General features: G+C 40.0%; 1 protein-coding gene across 3 annotated transcripts in view; it reads right to left on the reverse strand.

Annotated features, from left to right (window-relative positions):
* Positions 1 to 5105: 5105 nt before the first annotated feature.
* Positions 5106 to 21938, reverse strand: part of KCTD20 (potassium channel tetramerization domain containing 20) — a 68943-nt gene continuing 52110 nt past the window's right edge. For all 3 annotated transcript variants that reach the window (XM_020999441.2, XM_020999440.2, XM_020999442.2), the window contains 4 exons: positions 21666 to 21786; positions 18462 to 18659; positions 12300 to 12410; positions 5106 to 10163 (listed from right to left, as the gene is read on the reverse strand). In XM_020999441.2, the coding sequence (XP_020855100.1) occupies positions 9871 to 10163; positions 12300 to 12410; positions 18462 to 18659; positions 21666 to 21786 (723 nt within the window). In that variant the 3' untranslated portion in view covers positions 5106 to 9870. The remainder of the gene's footprint in view (positions 10164 to 12299; positions 12411 to 18461; positions 18660 to 21665; positions 21787 to 21938) is intronic.

Genomic DNA, 21938 nt, shown 5'->3' on the forward strand with positions numbered 1-21938 from the left:
ATCAGTCCCTTCTCTCTCTCTTTGACCTCTTTGGAGCAGCTACCTTGTGGTGTTATCACTGGGTGTGCACAGTTTAGGGACTTTTTGGATATAGTTCCACCAGCAGTGCATTAGTGTACTCGTCCTCCTGTGATCCCTCCAACAATCAGTAATCAATCAACAAGTATTTATTAAGTGCCTTGTATGTGCTAGAAACTGTGTTGGGTGCTGGGTATACAAATGCAAAGATATTTCATTTTTGTTATCTTTACCAATCTGGTGAGCGTGAGGAAGGATATTACTTGTTTTAATTTGAATTTCTCTTATTGAAGGATCTCATATGATTATTAATAGCTTTTATTTCTTTATGTGAAAACTGCCTACCCATATGTGTTGGCTATTTATCTATTGGGGAAATGGCTCTTATTCTTGTATACTTGAATCAAGTGAGATAATATTTGTAAGCACTTAGCACACTCTCTGACATTAATAGGTGGCATAAAAGAGCTTGTTTCTTCCCTTTCCACTAATTGTATCAGCTCCCTACATATCTTAGAAATCACATTTATTAATTTCCTGCAAATATTTTCCCCAATAAACTGTTTTCCTTTTAGTTCTAATTGCATAAATATTGCTTTGCAAAAACCTTTCAATTTTATGTCATTGAAATTATGTTCTGTAATCATCTCTAAACCTTAATTAAGAATTCTGCCCCTAGCCATATTTGTGAAAAGTATTCCTTCCTTTTTCCTTGCCCAATTTATATTTAGGCCATGTATCTGTTTGTAGCTAATTGTGATAAATGGTATTGTTGGTCTAAACCTGCCAGACTGCTTTCTAGTTTTCCCAGAAAGCTTTGTTGAATAGGGAGTCCTTGGTGTTCATCAGCCTACCTTTCCAGTTTTGTTTATGCAGATTTCTAAAGCCTTGACTATAACATTAGTCTCTAAAAGGCTGAAACTGTAATTTAAAAAAAAAATCTTTGTATCTCCTCTAGTGCCTAATACAGTTCTATCTATCTGTCTGTCTATCTATCTATCTATCTATCTATCTATCTATATTGGGCTAAACATATATATATATATATTTGTCCTCTTGTTTAGACTCTAGATTTCATTAATGTAGGGAGCTCCCTCCTCTAATGCAGACAGGAACTCTTGCCTGCAGCACTAAGATGTCAAGTGTCTAGCTCATGGTCTCATAGCTAGTAGATATCTGTTGCAGGACTTGAAAGCCAGCCCTTTCTCTCCCCACCCCCCACCCCCCCACCCAATGATGTAGGTACTTGATAAATGCTGAATTAAATGGAAATTTCTAAAGCACATATAATAGTAAAAGATGAGTACTAAATATATATTTAATGTCTTTTAACATTAAAAAATATATCTCCCTCAAACAAGATTTAAGTAAGTTCCATGGGTATAGTGTTTCCATCCTGTAGTAAATTGCTGATTTCAAAACTAAGGTGTAGGGGAGGCAGAGTCAAAATGGTGGAATAAAGGCAAGAATTTACCTGAGCTCTCCCAAATTCCCCTTCAAACAACTTTAAAATCATGCCTCAGAGTGAATTCTGGAGTAACAGCCAACAAAAGGACAGGGTGAAACAATTGTTTTTAGGCAATTGAAGTTAAGTGACTTGCCCAGGGTCACACAGTTAGCAAGTGTCAAGTATTTGGTCTGAGGCCGGATTTGAACTTGAGTACTCCTGATTTCAGGGCTGGTGCTCTATCCACTGTGCCATCTAGCTGCCCCCTGAGAAACAATTTTCCAGCCTGAGACAACTTTGAAGGTCAGCAGAAAAAGTCTGTCTCACTGAGGTGTGAGTAGAGTGCAATCCAGGGCAGTCTTGCTGGGCAAGCCAGCAGCAAGCCTTTGGGGGCATGTGCATCAGCAGCCCTGGCTTCTAGAGCTCTCAGCCCACAAATGGTAAGGGGGTTGGACAGCCGGTCAGAAGGAGAGTATAGGGGATCCTTTGCTGGCATTGGGGGCAGGACTCTGTTGCATTGCCCATCCGCAGTTCCGGTTCACCATCCCAGGGTGAGCAAGAGCATTAGCACATTAGAACATGAAGCCACAGGGCAGCAAGGACCCTGGTCGTGATTCCATGGTGGAAAAAGAGTGCTTGTGGTCACTCACAGACCACACGTCTCCTTAGATCATACCACCTTGGAAGAACTGAAAACTTAAAGACCCCCCAGAACTAGTTCTAAACACAGCAGCAAAAACAAAACAAAACAACAAAAGAAACCCCCCCAAAAACCCTGAAGCTGTGAACAGTGCCCCTTCCACCCTGCAAGCCGAGCCAAACTTTAACATAAAATTAAAAGTCAAGAAATAGGCTGGGGAAATGAGCAAACAACAATAACAAAAGAACTTGACCACAGAAAGTTACTATGATAACAGAGAAGTTCAAAACAAAGAAAAGGTTGGCGGGATGGTCCTCGCCCTCCAGGAGTCCACATTTTTAACAGGGGAGATGACATATAAGTGGAGTAAATGAAAGATAAAATGGTCTCAGAGAAGAATGCCTCAGAGGTTGTTGGCACTAGGAAAAGACTTCTGTAGAAGGTAGGAGATTTGAGCTGAGACGTGAAGGAAGTCAGGAAACTAAAAGGTAGAGGTGAGGACACAGAGGCATTTCAGGTATGGAGGCCAGCTAATGCAAAGATCTGGAGATGGAAAATGGAGAGTAATGCCTGAGGCTAGACCACCCCCTCCTCCTGTTGGGAGGCGACAAACCTCAGAACTGAAGCTCTGAATCAGTCAAAGCTTCTGCCAAGCCTAGGCTGAGCATCACTGCCCTGGCTGAGAGACCATTACTGTTGAAAAGAAGATTGTAATGCTCTCGGTGAAGACAGCACAGTTACAACCCAGTTAAGGTATTGGCTGAAGGTGGCAAAAGACTGCAGCTGCCCATTGAAGAATGATTCCAGAAAATCAACCTTCCTGCAGAGATGCCAGAACCTGAGGAGAGCCCAGTGGCCAAGTGACCTGCCCAGGATAGTCTGGCAGCTGCCCAGGGGCCAAAGTTCCTGCCTGCCCCAGTCTGGCAGCAGTCTAGTGACCTGTCTAGCAGTAGTAGCCATGGCCAATGGCTGAACGACCTGCCCAGTCCATCCCAGCCACAACCAAACCCAGTGATGAGCCATCTCAGTAGCTAGCTAAGTGAACTTCCTGACCCAGCCCACTAGCAGACTGACATGTTCAGTCGAGACACTGCACCTAAGGACCAAACCCAGTTGAATTACCAAGCCAGTGTAGAGGTGCTATACTCTTCAAGAAGCCAGCTCGACTCAGCAATGGAGTGACCCATACATCACCATCATCATCCCCCACAGAAAACTTTGAGAGGACTGCGTAGAAAAAAAGTGCTTTGATGCCTTGCATTTCTGTAGTCGTGAGTTACCTTGTCCCTACATGTGTCTTATGTGTAAGGAGCACGAATGCTATGCTACTATAGCATTTTAAGTATGTGCTCACTCTTCCTGTCATGTCCCCTACCACCCCACCTTGGATTTTGTGTATATTGATGGAAGCGAGACCCTGGTTTGGGGAGAAATAGTTTGTTACTGTTATTGCTATAGCATTTGAGCAAATACTTTTTGCTAAAGAATTTAATCTACTGCCTGGTTGTTAAGGGGAAGCACACTGGTGGGGGCTAAGGATCATGTAGCAGTAAAGCCATCTACAGGGTAATCCCTAGAACCCTGAAAGTAGTAGCACATGCTTCTAGATACTTAACCTTCCAGCACAGTACGGTTGGGCTGGTGGAATGAGGCAGGGATGGTGTTACAGTAGTCATGGAATTTAGAGGTGGAAGAGACTTCAGGGTCTGTTTAATCCAACTCCTTCATTTTACAAATAAAATTGAGGCTCAGAGGCAAAAGTGACTCATCCAATAGTAATGATTACATCTCACAATTAAATAGTGCTTTAAGGTTTACAAAGTGTTTTATATCTATCTATCTATCTATCTATCTATCTATCTATCTATCTATATATGTATATATATACACGCAGTGTAATCTCATTGGATCCTCACAACCCTTTGCAGTAGGCGTTAGCATTATCTTCATTTTACAGAAGCAGAAACTGAGGTCCAGAAGATAAGTGGCTTGCCTCGGGTCACATAGAAAATAAATGTCTGAGGCTAGATTTGAACCCAGGTTTCCTGATCCCAAGCCAAGCTTGAAGTCCCCTACATCTACTGCCTCTAAGTCACATAGAAGATCTGGAATTTAATTCAGTGCTCCTTGTCTACAAATCTCTTCCAATGTAGCTGTAGTTGCTATTCAATGGTTTCAGTCCTGTCCGACTCTTCATGACCCCATTTGGGGTTTTCTTGGCAAAGATACTAGAGTGGTTTACTATTTCCTTCTCCAGCTCATTTTACAGATGAGGAATTGAGGTAAACAAGGTTAAGTGACTTGCCTAGGGTCACAGAGCTAGTAAGTGTCTAAGGCTAGATTTAAACTCAGGTCCTCCTGACTCCAGCCTGGGCACTCTATCCATTTGACCACCTAGGTGCCCACAAATCCTTAATAGGATTAAACTAGAATAATAAAGAACAGGGAAGGGGGCCACCAGGGTGATGCTTTCCTATTCTGCTTCTACTACTTAGAGGTCTTAAGACTTCTGGTTTTAATTTTCAGCTTTCCTCTTTTTTTAAAAAATCCCTGCTTTCCACATACCCCCCTCCCCTTTTACTTTAAAATAAAAGAAAGCCTTAGGTGGTCAGGCTTCATTTCTCCTTTTAAACTTCCATGTGGATCTGAGATCCCTTTGTCTCTAGCAAAGAAATGAATAGGCAGCTTTAGTTATCTGGGGGGTCTTGAGAATGAAGGTGGATAGAAGAGCAGAGGTCACTGAGGGCCCCTGCACCTGCTAGATCTGAAAAGAAAACTGGCTATGATACAGTAGACCAAGGCTCAAGGTACACAGTGATTAATAATAAGCTAACATTTACAAAGTGATTTACAATTATTATCTCATTTTATCTCACTGGGAAAGGAGGTTCTGATGTGTATGTAGTTAGACATTTCAAAGTGGACCAAACAGACGACCAGTAGGTGCTCAGTTTCATTTTCTCCTTAAAAAAACAAACAAACAAACACAAACCCCACCACTCGGGCACACAGAAATAACTTTATTATAGAAAAAAGGCATCCTGATTATAGGATCTCATAAACACTGTAGGAGGCCAACAAGTGCAACATTAAAACTAAATACAAAATAAAACAGGGGAAACCAAACCAGCATCCCACCTGTAAATAGAAGGTAGCGCTTAAAAATAACACTTTCTTGGGGCCCATCTTAATCAGGGAATCTGTATCAGCAAAGTTAAATCATTTTTATTTTTTTTAACACATGGAAAAGGGGTTGGCTCTTGATACAGAGGGTGGGTGGTGGGGGAGAAGTGTCTGCCACAGTTCTGCCAGTCCCTGTTCTGACCTTTCCAGAACTTTGGCTCGCTCTAATTTCTAACCTGGGACAATCTTTCTCTCCACAGGCAATCTGACCTCCCCTCCCCCTGCTACCATATTGGTACCTGACAGCATGCACACCTGATTGGCTGAGTCCACTGCAGCTCGGAACTCCTGAGCCCGAATGATCTACCAGCACAGCTTCCTTCAGTAGCAGGAATTACAGGCATGTGCCACTAATGACGCCTCCCTCCCCCAAATTCTTAAGTTTCTGTGACAAGATTTTTTTAAAAATAAAGGGCTCCACATCACACTTTTCAAGCATGGTTTGATTTAAGGCCTATACTTTGATTCAGATTTGTTTGCTTATTCCTAAAGGAGGACCCTAGATCAATATTCTGGGAACCCTATTTGTAAACTGTGCCCATTCATTTAGGTCTCTTTCCATCGTGATTTGTAGATATCCATATCAGTCTACATTTTTCTCTTAGGTGAGGCTTAAAATAATTCTTGCTGCTGCATACAACTATTCTGTAGGGTTTTTAAAAAAAATTTCTCCCCTTGGTATCACTTTCTCCCTAACTCTCTTTCCTCCCTCTGCAGAAACCAGAAATTCAATCATATATAAGGAAACTGCCCTCATCCCTTCTCATCAAAACACACCCTGGCAGGATGAGTACTTTTCATCCTTTCTTTTTCTCTTTTTTTGGAGGCAACTGGGGTTAAGTGACTTGCCCAGGGTCACACAGTTAGTGTCTGAGGCTGCATATGAACTCAGGTCCTGACTCCAGGGCCGGTGCTCTATCCACTGCACCACCTCGCTGCCCCAGGATGAATACTTTTCAAACATTAGAGGGCACCAGCATGAGCCTGTATAGATGGCCTCTGAGATTCTTTCCAACCCTAGATCTACGATCCCATGATGAAATGCGAATGGAAGCATTTGCTAACACTACAAAATTTCTACCCTATTCTCTCTTCCTTATTCTTGCTCCATCCCTACACTAGAAATATGGCCAAGCTTGAGATAATGCAGTAACAAACAGAAGAAAACTACCATTTTTTTCTTAAAAATTCTCACCTTGGCCACCAAGGAAGAAAGATAGTCTGAGTGCAAATAAAACATCTTTGGAAACAATCTGTCTTCAGGTATAATAGAACCTGACTAACTTATTTAGGCACTTGGAAAAGAAATTGAATCAGATTCTCCCCATTTATACTAGGGAACAAAACATGTCTACTCCAGTTCCAGAGTTCTGCCAATACTTGGGCTTAAAGAGATGCCCTGGAACCAGCACCTATCCATCTGCTATCTCTGACATGTCTTTATATGGCTTGGAAAGGTTTAAAGGGATATGACTTTCCGCCCAGGGATCATTCCTCTGACCCTCAGGAGACATTGCAATTAACTTGGTGAGCCAGGGATTGATGAGTGTGGAGTCATCATACAGACAGCCACTGGCATTCAATCTGGTGGCAAAAGAATACCAACTCCCTCACCCAAATGAACTCCCAGAGTTTCACAACTGTGAACCCCACTGTGCCCTCCCCCACAGGGGTGAGTGACATTGAATAAATAACAAACAATAACAAGAAACTACTAGCTCTGGGAAGAAATTCCATTGCAATACCAGTTTTCCCTCATCAGTTTCTGCTACCTTGTTTTAGCTCACAGATTGCTCCATGGGCTAGATAGCCGGGCACACTAATAACAGTTGTGAAAATGATGAAGATGGCCCAAGAAAGCTATCCTTCAAATAGCACTGATGTCTTCCAATAGATGCAATACAGTTGTGTGCCTTTTCTTTTTTTAAACACCAAAGTAGCAGTTCCTTTTTGGAGTGTTTACATTTAATATTAATAACATAGAAGCTAAATACTGAGGGGGGGGAAATAAACGTGGACTTCAACAAGAAAACGAATCTTCATTAATTTCTTAAAATATACAAATAAAGGTTGTAGAATCTGAATGATCTCTGCAATGATGGGTTTGTCCATTCAGAAACACAAAGGAAGCACCATTTTAGAGGATGTCTTGCTGTGAATTTAAGTGCTAATGAGGTCAAGGTTGTAGATTTAATTTGAGGATATGCCAATTAGCTCCATACAGAGGAAACATGGTTCCTCACACAGTCTGTACCCCTAACAATGGCCACCTGACTCACAAATATTGTATGTCATCAGTTTAAAAAAAAAAAAGGAGATGGAGAAGGGAGCGTGGATGGCTCAGAATCAATCATCCCCACTGGAAAAGCAATTCAGTGTCTATCTTCCAATGGTGGGCCAACAGTATTGCTTTAATGCCTGAGAAGACAACATATAATGCATTTTGAATTTTGAAACCACCAACAATGTGTCACAAAAAGTAGTAAGCATACTACTAACTCAAGAACTCACTGGGTCAACGAGTTATTCTTTTTCTCTGAGACAACAATTGCTACAAAATGTGTCTTCTACTATTTTCTTGGCTTGGATTACAAAATAATTGAGTCACCACTGCAAATGAGAGGAGAGTACCTTGTCCTGTAGTGTCTTAAACGAGTTTGAAGGGTGTAAGAATGTCAAAGTAACATGCAGTTTAGAAAGAGCCTATGGAAGGCTAAAACTATAGTCAATTGATGACTATATTACACCAATGGAATCGAGGCAATAAACACCAGAAAGGTAGGACGGATAACACACAATAGAAGATAACTCCTAACCACTTGTATTTGGCTCTGGAATCCAATTTGATTCCCAGTTACAAAGTCATTCAAAGAGTCATAAACAGTCAGGTCCTAATTAATATGAATAAAGAATCCCCTGGAATGGCCACATCTATTCAAATTCACACTACTAGAAGTTATAATTAGGTAAAATGGGGTCATTGGTTCCAGCCCAATGGAAATACACACTGTGAATTTGAATGTTGTGCTCACTTCAGGAGATTCATTATTTGTACGAATCTGGGACCTACCTGTACTCAGAGCATTGCGTCCTACTCTTGACTGTCTCCTGGATCATAACCATAGTCTAAGACCTGTTGTCCAAGTTGCATCTCAGAGGAATTTGATCTAGAAGCATGGCAGGTAGGAGAACAGTGTAGGCTCTGGGTTAGCATGAGGTTAATACAGCTGACATAAAAAAAAATCAACCTAATTTTCTCCATCCTGAGCCACTGAAGGTGACACTTGTATGGAAAAAAAAACCCACAACAAACATTAATACTTTCTTCTCACCTGGCATCTTCTATTACCCTGAGTGAACAGGTGAAAAGATACTTCCAAGGTTGAATTTGCTATTACTCCCCCCTCTCACACCAAATTCCATGGGACAGAATCTGGATAATAAGGCCATTTCAATCACATCTCTAAGGAAAGAGGGCTGGAATGGACCTTTAGATGGTATGGGAGTAAGAGCCATCTAAAACTCATGAACGGGGTTGCAGAGTTCAAGCCAGAGTCCAAGTCCCTGATTGTTTTCCCCTACCTAGTACCAGGACAGGGCTATATCTATTGATTCCTGAGATCCTGGCCTTCTCCATCCCTTGTACTAAACTTCAAAGGCTCTTAAAATTCTTTCATCTGAATAACTGAGGCCTCAGAAGAAATTCCTGATCATGTTCGGAGAGCCTCTAGCCATGGCCCTATTCGTTCCAGCCACATCCCCAGCATAGCCCTGAAATGGGGGCCAAGATAATGGCTTTACTCGGGATTCCTGAATTTCTAGCCTGGCTGGGGAATGAGTGAACTATCAGGATGGTTTCATTCCCTTGATTTTCATTATTTCACAATGTTCAATCAAATCAGGCCCCCATATTTAGAAGTTAAAAGAGCATAAATCCTATTGTTATGCCATTTACCCTCCCTACCAAAAGATAAACTAGTGCTATGTTTTAATTTTTAAAAAAAAAAGACAATTTAATTTAAGCTCTTGAAGGATTCTCTTCTGATAAACTTGACTGTTTTGTAAACAAGGCCTCCTTCTACTTGGATGAGCTGAACTCTGGGTACATTCTTTAGAAGTCTTCTAACAGTCTTCCACAGATACCTATGCAGCAGAATGGAATGGTGGTCTGGCTCCCTTGCAGCTGAGGAAACTGCCAAAAATCAGTGGGGTGTGTACCTGGCAAGGAAAAGGGGGTAAAAAGAATGGGAAGAAGGGCAGGAAGGGTTTTGCTATATGAGGAAATGGGATTTTTTTTTTACTTCCTTTTCAGCTTTCTCAAGTTATTCCAGGACAGCACCAATCCTGAGGAGCTTCCCATGTGCCCAGAGTCAGTAAAGAATGTCTGGTGATTCAGTGGCCAGTACTCATTATTCATTTCCTCTTAGGGGCATCAGCTTGCTTCAAAGAATACACCTTAATATTATTGGTGACAGGGGGAAGGGTTAGAGAGAGTGTATGTCTTGTGTTCAGGGTGAGATGAACCTTGAGTGCATCCCAGGAAGAAAAGGACCTTAGAATGTGGTTGGATGAATGGCTGGCCCTAATCTGGGAAGTCACTGGGGGCCATCTGGGAGAGTGGAGCATTTAGTCGATCAAGTTCATCCACTTGTGGAGGGTGGTGCATCAGGTTCTCCTGGTCTTCAGAGACATCTTCCTCAGCTGCCACTAGGTTGGTGAGGGATTTGCTTCGGACACATTGAAAATCAACATGGCGGCTCTTTCCCTCCTCCTTTTCCCAAGACATCTGGATAAATGGACGTTGCACATAGTTGTAGATAACTTCTGACCGGCCACCTGGTCTCCTCTTAATTTTTTCCTTACAAGTGGGATAGCCTGAAAGAGAAGGCAGGTTTCCTCGTAAACAGGCCACTGTTCTCCCTGGCATCTATGCTATCTCTTTATGCTCTGCCTCAGACTGCCTGGTGTCCACCCTAGTAGACAGCGAAGCATGGTTCTTGGATTGGCTGTGCCGTGAATCACTCTCTCTGTAATTCCTTTCCCACTGATATACTCTTCCTGATTCAGGTCATTTGGTTTGAAATAAAAGCTGGACCTACATGCTCAAATGAATGTTCTATCAGTGAAAACATCTAGACACATTAGAGGTTTTGCTCCTAGTTCATATTTTAAAGACAGTGCTTTCAAAGTTTACACAGCAATTTTTGTTTGTTTGTTTTAGTACCAGGATAGTGTGATGGAAAGAGTGCTAGATCTTGAATGAAAGGACCTGAGTTTGAATCCTGGCTCTGCCACTTACCACCTGTCTGACTCTGGGTGAATCACTTTATCTCTCTGGGCCTAGGTTTCCTCATTTGCAAAACGAAAGGGTTGGATGAGACATTGATCTCTAAGGTCCTTTTGAGTTCTAAAGCTCACAAAAAACATTTGGGTAGTGCAATTGTTATCGTGCCCATTTTACAGATAAGGAAAATGAAGGTGAAAAGGTTAAGTGCCTGGCAGAGCCAAGATTCAAATCCAACCATCCAGACTTTCAAATCCAGTGCTCTTTTCATTATATCACACTAAGAAACGGCATAATTCAGGAAAAGCCATTCTGCCCCTTCTAGTGGAATCAGAAGAGAATACTGTCATCAGTTCTCATCACTGTCAACTCCAGAGTCTGATATAATGATAATTAATAATAACAACAACAATAATAATAGCTAGCACTAATATAATGCTTAAAGGTTTACAAAGTACTTTAAAAATGTTATTTCATTTAATCCTCACAACAACTCTGGCAGGTAGGTGTGATTATTATTCCCCATTTTATAGTGAGGAAGACAGAGGTTAAGTCACTTGCCTTGGGTCACATAGCCAGCAAGTTTCTGAGTCAGGATTTGAGCCCAGATAGAGCCTGCTCTATCCATTGCACCACCTAGTGGCTCCCAACAGAGTAAAAAATCAAAACAAAACAAAACCCAAAACAAGAAAGAAAGACAGGAAGGAAGGAAGGAAGGAAGGAAGGAAGGAAGGAAGGAAGGAAGGAAGGAAGGAAGGAAGGAAGGAAGGAAGGAAGGAAAAGGAAGGAAGGAAGGAAGGAAGGAAGGAAGGGAAGGAAGGAAGGAAGGAAGGAAAAGAGAGAGAGAGAGGAGAGAAGAGAGAGAGAGAGAGAAGAGAGAAGAGAAAGAAGAAAGAAAGAAGAAGAAAGAAAGAAGAAAGAAAGAAAGAAAGAAAGAAAGAAAGAAAGAAAGAAAGAAAGAAAGAAAGAAAGAAAGAAGGAAAGAAAGGGAAAAGAAACCCTTCAAAGTACAGAAGCTCCCAGCATATCTCAGAAAGCACCCATCAGGAAGTTGGCAAGGCACTTTAGAGGGAATGTCAACTTTATCTCCTATCCCAAGACACACTAGACCTAACCCAAACCAGACACAGTGTATTGGGGAAGTGGGGCTGTGGGGGGGAAGGGAGGGAGAAGGGACGTGCTATATATATATATATATATATATATATATATATATATATATTATATATATATATATATATATATATATATATATATATATATATATATATATATATATATATATATATATATATATATATATATATTATATATATATATATATATATATATATATATATATATATATATATATATATATACATAATATATAAAATCTCCTGTAGTCAAGGGCAGTAAGATGCATCATCACCTTCTAACCCAGATGGAGGAAATTCATTTGTCTCTTTCTTGATAATATATGTAAAGTGCTTTGCAAACCTTCAGGTGCTACATTAATGCTATTAGCTATTATTACTCTGGGAAGGCAATAAAGTTACCTAATTTCAAAGTTGTTTTAAAGCACAAAAACATTGGGGAAAAAGGAAAATGGAAATTTTGGCAAGAAAACACTGCTAAAATATCATTTATGATAATGTCTTTATGTGTGACCTCTTTGAGGTTCACAGTAGTGCTTATGAAGTTGAAGCCTGAAGTCAGAATCACAAGACAGCTTTCAATTTTCTTACCCTCGATACCAATTCGGATATTTTTTAGTCCCCGTTCTTTCAATACGGTTTTTGCAACGTCCCGGTTCTCAATGTATTTGAAGAATCTGTAGAGCTTGGAGCTATAAAGAACTAGAAAGAGAAAACCAGGGTTAATAATGGGGAAAGCGAGGCTTCCAGAGACATCCCTCCTGCCCTGCCTGTTAGGTGGTAAGCTTCCAGAGAACTGGGTCTCTGTTAAGTCTCTCTTTGTAGCCTCTCTGATCTCTATATTTTATATGGCTGTGAATCATGAAACACTGTATCTCCAAATCAGAGAAATGGCATGTGACCCAAAAGTCAATGAAAAAGACAGATGGTAGGGATCAGTAGACCGCATTATATTACCAGTATGACTTGCATATAATTAGTTGGACGCGACTACTAAACAACAACAGTGATATGGAAGACAGAAAGGACATATGTCTGGAAAGGAGGTAAGCTTGTCATATTGCAAAGGATAACATAGACAGTCTCAGTGCTTTCCACAGAATCTATTTTTTTATTTTATTGATATTTCTTGTTTTTTGAAAATAATTTCTCCCAGTATCTGCTCCCTTCTTCCTCCTTCCCAGAGAGCCACCCCACTTGGCAAATAGTATTTTTTCTTTTAAATAGTACTTTATTTTTTCCAATTACATGTAAAGACAATTTTAAACATTCATTTTTAAATAAATTTTTGAGTTCCAAATTTTCTCCCTCCCTCTTTCCCTAAAACAGTAAGCAATTTGATGTAGGTTACATATGTGCAATCATGTAAAACATATTTCCATATTAGTCATGTTGTATAAGAAGAAACAGAACAAAAGGGAAAAACTATGAAAAAAATAAAGAGAAAATAGTATGCTTCAGTCTGCATTCAGACTCCATAGTTCTTTCTCTGGATGTGGATAGCATTTTCCATTGTGAGTCTTTTGGAACTGTCTTGGATCATTGTATTGCTGAGAAGAGTGAAGTCAATCATAGTTGATCATCCCACAATATTGTTATTGCATACACTGTTCTCCAGGTTCTGCTCACTTCACTTTGAATCAATTCATGTGAGTCTTTCCAGGTTTTTCTGAAATCTGCCTGCTTGTTAAAGTACTTCTTAAAGCACAATAGTATTCTATTCTATTCATATACCACAACTTGTTCAGCCATTCCCCAACTGATGGGCATCAATTCCTTTCAATTTCCAATTCTTTGCTACAAATAATATTTTTAAAGAAAAAAAGCACTGAGCAAGACTAATCAATATATGGAAAAAGTCTGAAAGAAAGAATAATGTCCCACCCTGCATGCCCCTCACCTCTGCAAAGGAGAAGGGTAGACGTCTTCTCATATCTTTTGGGGGATTTTCCATAGAATATTAAAAGACCTAAAAGAAAGGCTTCCAATATGTTGGTAAAATCCCTTTAGAAGGACCAATGGAAGGAATCAGATGACAATTACCCAGAATGAGAAGACATGGATGGGCTACTCTCCACGCTGGTGGAAGTTTGCATACACCAGTGTGCGTAAAAACACCAGTGAAATCACAGCTCCACTGAACTATGTAAGTACGCCTATGTTTTTTGTTTACTCTTTCAGAGATATCCTTAGTGACCCATATCGTTCAGATCAATACAAAGCTTTTAGCAAATGCATATATTTTAAGGCCAGAAAATTCTGCTCGCTGCAACGTGTTGCTATTTATTTTGTAATAGGTTGCACACATGACAGTGAAGGCTAAACATTTCTAATGGGAAGAAACACAAAAGAGGCCAATTTTCCAAATTTTGTCTAGTGTAGACAAATGCCTTGTTCTGGCTCTGGCAGGGAGAAATGCAAAATGCTGCACTTGGGATGGGAGAAACTTAGTTCAACAGCAGCTCAAATAAAAAACGCCCAGGGCTTTTAGTGAACAACAAGGCTAGGCCGACGGTGTGCACTGGCAAGGAGAGGCAGGATGGTGGACTGGAGAGGTCACTGGATTTGGAGTCAGATAATGTGGGTTTGAATACTGGCTCTTCTCTTTACTACCTGGTGTGACTGGACAAAACACAACCTCTAGCCTCAGTTTCCTCATCTGTAAAATAAGAGGGTGGGACTAAATGATGTGCCTTTGAGTTCCAAAACTAAGATCCTATTAAAAATAAATGCAACTTCATAGGTAAATGAGATAAGTGCACGTATAATGGAGATAATATATAACATCTATAATATATAATATTGACATAATATCTATAACATAGATATATGATATCTATAATATATAATATAGATAAATATAAGTATAAAATTCAGGTAAAAGGAAGTAATATAAGACATATAATAATATAATACAGACACGATATCTATAATATACAACACAGATATATGATATATATAATATATAAAGTAGATAAATACAAGTATAAAATTCAGATCAAAGTAAGTAATAGTCTAAGTAGAAACTCTACCTGGAGCATTATGTACCACTGAAACATTGATAGACTAGAAAACATCTAGGAGAGGGTGACCAAGAGAGGTCTGAAGATCTCAAAACCATACCATATGACGGATGGCTGAAAGTAGTGGGAATCTTTAGCTTAGGGAAGTTCCCTAGTTTTAGGGAAGACATCACAGTTGTCTTCATACAATGAAAGATTAGACTGATTCCCTGTGGATCTGATCCAAAGAGCAGAACTAGATCCAATGGGTGGCGGTTCTAGGAAGGCAGATTTCAGATCATTACAACTCACATGCTACCTTTTCTAGGAAGCCCTCCCTGAACACTTCCAACCCCCTGAAAAATCAGCCTTTACCCCAGGCTCTGGCCTTCAAATAGCACTTTCCTTACATTTCAGAACGTCATTTTCACATATTCCTGCATATCATAGTTATTAACATAAGTGTCACCCAATGAGATATAAATTCCATAAAGGCAGGGATCAGCTTATCTAAATTCTGCATCTCCCTCAGAACCCAACACAATGTTCTGTACACAGTAAGTACTTGACAGTTGAACTAAATTGAATATAAGGAATTTTCCAACAATAAAAGCTACCCCAAGGTAACGAAACTCTAAGAAGGCTGCCTCCGGAGATGGTGAACCCTTTGTCATTGGAAATACTCAAGTAGAGGCTGGATAACCAATTGGAAAGAAGTGATATTGCACCTTGATAGCACAGTAGATGGAGCATCAGATTTAGAATCAGAAAGACCTGCATTTGAATCTCACTATGTGACTCTGGGCAAATTAGCCTCTCTCAGCCTCACTTTCCTCATCTAGAAAAAAGGATAAGAGAAGCTGCCTCACAGCTTTATCTATTATTATCTCACAAGTGAGATAAATAATCTCACTATAAATAAATTTATTTCACAATAAATAAAAATAAATTTATCTCACAAGTGAGATAAATAGTGTACATAATGCACATTGTAAACCTCTAATTTGTTGATTTAAAATACTTTCTCTCCAGCCCATTCCCAACCCACTGAGGAGGCAAGAAATGGGAATATGATACCGATTATACATGTGAAGTTAATCTGCAAACCTTTTAAAAGCACTATATAAATGCTAGGTGGTACAGTAGATAAGAGTGCAAGGCCTGGAGTCAGGAAGACTCATCTTTGTGAGTTCAAATCTGGTTTCAGATACTTATTAGCTGTGTGACCCTGGGCAAGTCATTTGACTCTATTTGCCTCAGTTCCTCATCTGTAAAATGAACTGGAGATGGGAAGGGCAAACCACTCCAGTATCTTTGCCACGAAAACCCCAAATGGGGTCACAAAGAGTCAGACATGACTTATTTTTATTCTTAGAATATTATTATTAATATGTGGCTTACTTCATGGACTGGACATTTGAACTAGCAGGCCTCTAAGGTCTCTGCTAACTATAAAATTCTAAGATTATGGGATCATGAAATAATTCAGGAAGAAGATGACGCTATCATCTATATTAGCTACACACATGTATGATGGACCTAACATCTACTTGGTAGCATGCTAAGTACCAGGGTAGAAGTAGGGATCCTCCAGCCTATGAGGTTGGCATAAATTAGGAGTTCATTATATAGTCAACTGGACAAATTTAGCAAACTGTTGAGTTTGGGTCTGATTTTTGGTTCACAGAATTGGCTGGGTTCAAATTTCTACCATTAGTATTTCTGTCTGGCCTAAACTAGTTTAGCCCATCCTTCTGAACCCCAGGCATTCTCATAATACACGTAGAGGTCCTTATTCAGTGCCATATCAATTAAACTACCAAAAATTATTTCATAGAGGTAGGAAAAATAATAATAAAATTCACCTGGAAGAGCAAAAGGTCAAGAACATCAAGGGAATCAATGAAAAAAAATGTGACCAGATCTCAAATTGTATTATAAGACGGAGACCATTAAAAGAATCTGGTACTGGCTAAGAAACAGAGAGGTAGATCAGTGGAATAGATTAGGTACACAATATATTGTGGCAAATGACAATGGTAACTTAGTATTTGATAAACCCAAAGAGCCAAGCTTTTGGGACAAAAACTTGATTTGACAAAAACCGCTGGGAAAACTGGAAAACAGTATGGCGGAAACTAGGTACACACCAACATTTCATACCATACACCAAGATAAGGTCAAAATGGGTACATAAAGAGTGATATAATAAGTAAATTAGGAGACCATGTGGGATCATCTCCAATCACCTTCATCTATATCTTGCCACTGGACCCAGATGGCTCTAGAGGAGAAAGTGAGGCTGGTGTCCTTGCACAGCCCTCCCTCACTCAAATCCAATTCATTTGCAAGTCATGGCATCATCTTCCTGATGTCATGATCCTCTTTGAGAATGAAGGAGAAACAACAACAACAATAACAACAAGGAGAGCGTGGAATAGTTTACCTGACAGATCTATAGATAAGGAAAGAATTTAGGAACAAGTAAGACATAGAGAGCATTACTAAATGTAAAGGAGATAATTTTGTTTATATAAAATTTAAAAGTTTTTACACCAAGAAAACCAATGCAACCAAAACTAGAAGGAAAGCAGAAAACTGGAAAACATTTTTTTACAGCAAGTATCTCTGATAAGAAGGCCTCACTTCTCAAATATATAAAGAACTGAGTCAAATTTATAAAAATACTAGTCATTCCCCCAACTGATAAATGGTCAAAGGATATGAATGGGCAGTTTTCAGACAAAGAAATCAAAGATATAGTCATATGAAAAAATGTTCTAACTCACTATGGATTAGAGAAATGTAAATTAAAACAACTCTGGGGTACCACCTCACATCTATCAGATTGGCTAATATGACAAAAAAAGGAAAACGATAAATATTGGAGGGAAAATGATAAATGTGGAAAAACTGGGACGCTAATGTCCTGTTGGTAGAGTTGTGAATTGATCCAACCATTCTGGAAAACAACTTGGAACTATGCCCAAAGGGCTATCAAAACTGTGCACACCTTTTGACTACTTTGACTACCCTACTACTACTAGGACTATATCCCAAAGAGATTTTTAAAAAAAGAGAAAAGAACCCAGTTGCACAAAAATATTTATAGCAGCTCTTTTTGTGGTGACTAATAGGAAATTGAGGAGATGCCCATCAATTGGGGAATGGCTGAACAAGCTGTAGTACATGAGTATAATTGAATATTATTGTGCTGTAAGTAATGACAAGCCAGATGATTTCAGAAAAACCTGGCCTTATGTGAACTGATGAAAAGTAAAGTGAACAGAACTAGGAGAATGTTGTACACAATAACACCAATAATATATGAGGAATGACTGTGAATGACTTAGCTAGTCTCTGCAATACAATGATCCAAGACAATCCCGAAGGATTAATGATATAAAATGTTCTCTGCCTCCAGAGAAAGAACTGATGGCATCTGAAGACAGAACCAACCATACTATTTCTATCTTTTTCTTTCTTCCTTCCATCCTTCATTACTTTGTTACTTTGTTTTCTTCCATAAAATGACTAATATGGAAATGTTTCACATGATTGCACATGTATAATCTATATTAGATTGCTTACCACGTCAGGGATGGAGGAGGAGAGGAAGGGAGGGATAGAATTTGGAACTCAAATTTACAAAAATAACCCACAATGAATGTTAAAAATTGTTCAAATGTGTAATTGGAGGAAAACATAAAATATTATTTAAAATGGAAAAAAATATATGCAGAACTCCTACTTTGAGAATATTCCTCCCCCATGGGGGGAGGATGGTCCTCATCCCAGTCTACGGAATCCTCGTCAGTCAGCACAACGATGTGGCACTCCCGTTCCCCTTTCTTGGCACTGCCCACCATGATGGGTAAGATCAGCTCCTCGAGGTAGTGATCAAACTGCTTGTGAGCTCCGTCGTTGGACAGTTCATGCAGCAAAGCACCTGAGGAGAAAAAAAATGTATGTTCAAATCCTTTCTTGCAATCCAGCACTGAGCGGAGTAGCTGGCACATAACAGGCACTAACTGCTTACCAACTGACTTGCTGCTCACATTTCTAGAGAGAAACAGGCCATGGAACAGGAACTATCTTCATTTTTTGGAGTGACAGCAGCCCCTGCCTCACAGAGCGAGGCGATTATCTCACAAATGAGATAATTAATGTATATGATGCACTTTGCAAACCTTTTATTTGTTAATTTTTAAAAAATTTCTTTTCCAGGGGCAGCTAGGTGGCACAGTGGATAGAGCACCAGCCCTGAAGTCAGGAGAAACTGAGTTCAAATCCGGCCTTAGACCAAACACTTGACACACTGACTAGTTGTGTGACCCTGGACAAGTCACTTAACCCCAATTGCCTAAAAAAAAATTTCTTTTCCAAATCCAGCCCCTCCCTCACCCACTGAGAAGGTAAGTAATGGGAATGTGACACCCATTATCCACATGAAGTCATTCTGAAAATCTTTTTAAAGGGCTACATAAAAGCTAGTAGTCCTCCTCCTCCTCCCATATAGGAAAGGATTAAGAAGTGAGAGAGAGAACAGGGAGCAAGGAATAGAGACAACTTTTTCCAAGAGTTTGGCTGAGATGAGGGAGACTAAGCATGTTTGTAGATAGTCAGGAATAAGTCAGCAAATAGGAAAGATAGTGAAGATTAGAGAGAGAAAGGAGATAATAGTGCTGGCAATCTGCCAGGAGACTGAAGAAGAGGGGATATAAGGGGCTGCCCTTGGCAAGGATAAGGGTCACTTCTTTATCAGAGGGTTGAAGAGAGAATGGGGGGGGGGTGTTGTCAAGGGATTCTGAGCTACAGAGAGAGCAAGAGGGAACGCATGGTTAAAGACCTTTATTTTCTCAATAAAGTATGAGGCAGGGCTTCTGCTAATAATAATAATAATAATAATAATAATAATAATGATAATGATATTAGCATTTATATAGTATTTTAAAGTATGCAAAGTGCTTTACAAATATCATCTCATTTTATGCCCCAATGACCCTAGGAGATAGTTGCTATTATTATCTTCATTTTACAGATTAAGAAATTGTGACCGAGAGAAGTTCAGTGGCTCAATCAGGATTACACAGCTAGTGAGTGTCTGAGGCAAGATCTGAACTCACATCTTCCTGATTCCAGGTCCAGTACTCTATCCATCATGCCACCGAGTTGCCATTCTAGGTGATGGATTTTATATGGGATTAGGAGCTAGGACAGTCTGAATAAGGGATAATAGATGATAATAATGGGTAGCATTTATAAAGTACTTTTTGGTTCATTTATTTTGATTCTCACACCAACCTTGGGAGGAAAGTGCTATTTTTCTCCCCATTCTGTTGTTAAGGAAAGGAGGCAGACAGAGGTTAAGTGACTTGCCCAAGATCACACAGCTAGGAGGTGGTTGAAACTGGATTAGAACAGGAGTCTTCCATATCCCAAATCCAGCAAGCTTTCCACCATGCCACCTAGTTGCTAAGAGAGAAAGGATTAGGGGGAGTATAGGGAGCCAAAGGAGAGACGAGAGGATTTGGAATAGCTGTGGGGAATAAAGCAGAGGAGCAACTAGGGGGAGAGTAAGAGGGCTGCCTTGCTGCATTAAGGGACCAACTGAGGTGAGCTAACAAATTAAAGTAGATTCCATCAATATGGTTGCATGACTCCTCCAGCACTTTTCAGCAGGACATGAGTATGACTGCAGGAAGTAGATGGTGGTGGTAATCTACACAATATGATATACAAGTCAAGTCTAAGGACATCCTTACATACCACCCTCTGGGGACCACTACATTAGCGGTCCCCTTCAGAGAATGCTACCAACCCCGGTTTCAGGGAGTTAAAGTACCCAGGGGAAGAGTCAAATGAGGTCTGGAGAAATGAAGGGACTTCCCTAGGTTAGTGCCAAACCCAGCAGAAAAGTCAGAATTCCAGCTTCATATTTTAACTTATTTTCAACCCTTCTCTCCTACCACTCTACTGGATTTTTCATTTCTAATGTAATTAATGAAAGATTTATTAGCAAATCCCGACAGTACCTCATAGAAGGCATTAATTACCTCCTTTTTACACTTAGATAGGCCAGAGAAGTGAAGTCACATGTTGATTCACTGTTTTCACACTTCCTGGCTCCTATTTATTCTAATACCCCACAGTAACTCGAATCGAGTGAAGAAACAAACTATTGTGGGAATGTGCCATCACAGATGGTTTTCAATCCAGGCTCTAGATCAGAATTTGATATGCAAGACTCATTCCATTACAAGCAAGTAAATACAATGTAACTTCAATGGGTAATTGGCAGGTAGGTAGACGGTGAAGTGGATAGACCATTGGACATGTACGTGGAAGACTTGGATTCAAGTCATAACTCTACTTCTTATGATCTCTATGGGCAGCTAGACGACACAACAGATACAGCACTGGGCCTGGGGTTAGAAAGACTTAAGTTCATCCTTAGTCTAGCCCAAGGATCACTTGGTACATTCTTACTTGCCAACTTCTGTGAACCACTTATCCAACTACTCAAATCCAGCCTCAGCCACTTACAGTTGTATGATCTTGGACAAGTCACTTAAGCTCTGTCTGCATCAGTTTCCTCAAATATAAAATGGGGATAACAATAGCACCTACCTCCCAGTGCTATTGTGAGGATCAAATTAAATAATACTGGTAAAGTGCCTAGCCCATTCAATCAAGTCCAACTCTTCATGACCCCATCTGGAGTTTTCTTGGTAAAGATATTGGACTGGTTTGCCATTTCCTCCTCCAGCTCGTTTTCTAGACGGGCAGGTAGTGGTTCAGTGACTTAGCCAGGGTCACATAGCTAGTAAGTGTCTGAAGCGGGACTTGAACTTAGGAAGATGAATGTTCCTGACTTCAGGCTCAGGGCCCATCCACTGTGCTGCCTCGCTGCCCTGTGTAAATCCTAGCTAGCTACTAATTCTTTGGCACTTACTCAGATCTTGACACTTGATGGTATTGAAGTCAAAGTTAATGCAGAGATAATCACAGGTGTCTCTAAGGTCAGGGATGGAAATTCCATCGGGACAGTTAATGATTCCAGTTTTGTAATAATCCTGTAAACAGATGGGGAAAAAATGCAGACATAGAAAATAAGAAATTACTCCTTTTTCCAATTCACTCTTGGTCGTGTCAACATGACATTTGGATTAAGTAATGCCCAAATGGATGTGTAAGGCGAAAAAATTGCTAAAGAGTTCCCTGCTGG

Source organism: Phascolarctos cinereus, unplaced genomic scaffold, assembly GCF_003287225.1.
Source record: "Phascolarctos cinereus isolate Bilbo 61053 unplaced genomic scaffold, phaCin_HiC Scaffold_5;HRSCAF=322, whole genome shotgun sequence".
Lineage (NCBI taxonomy): Eukaryota > Metazoa > Chordata > Mammalia > Diprotodontia > Phascolarctidae > Phascolarctos > Phascolarctos cinereus.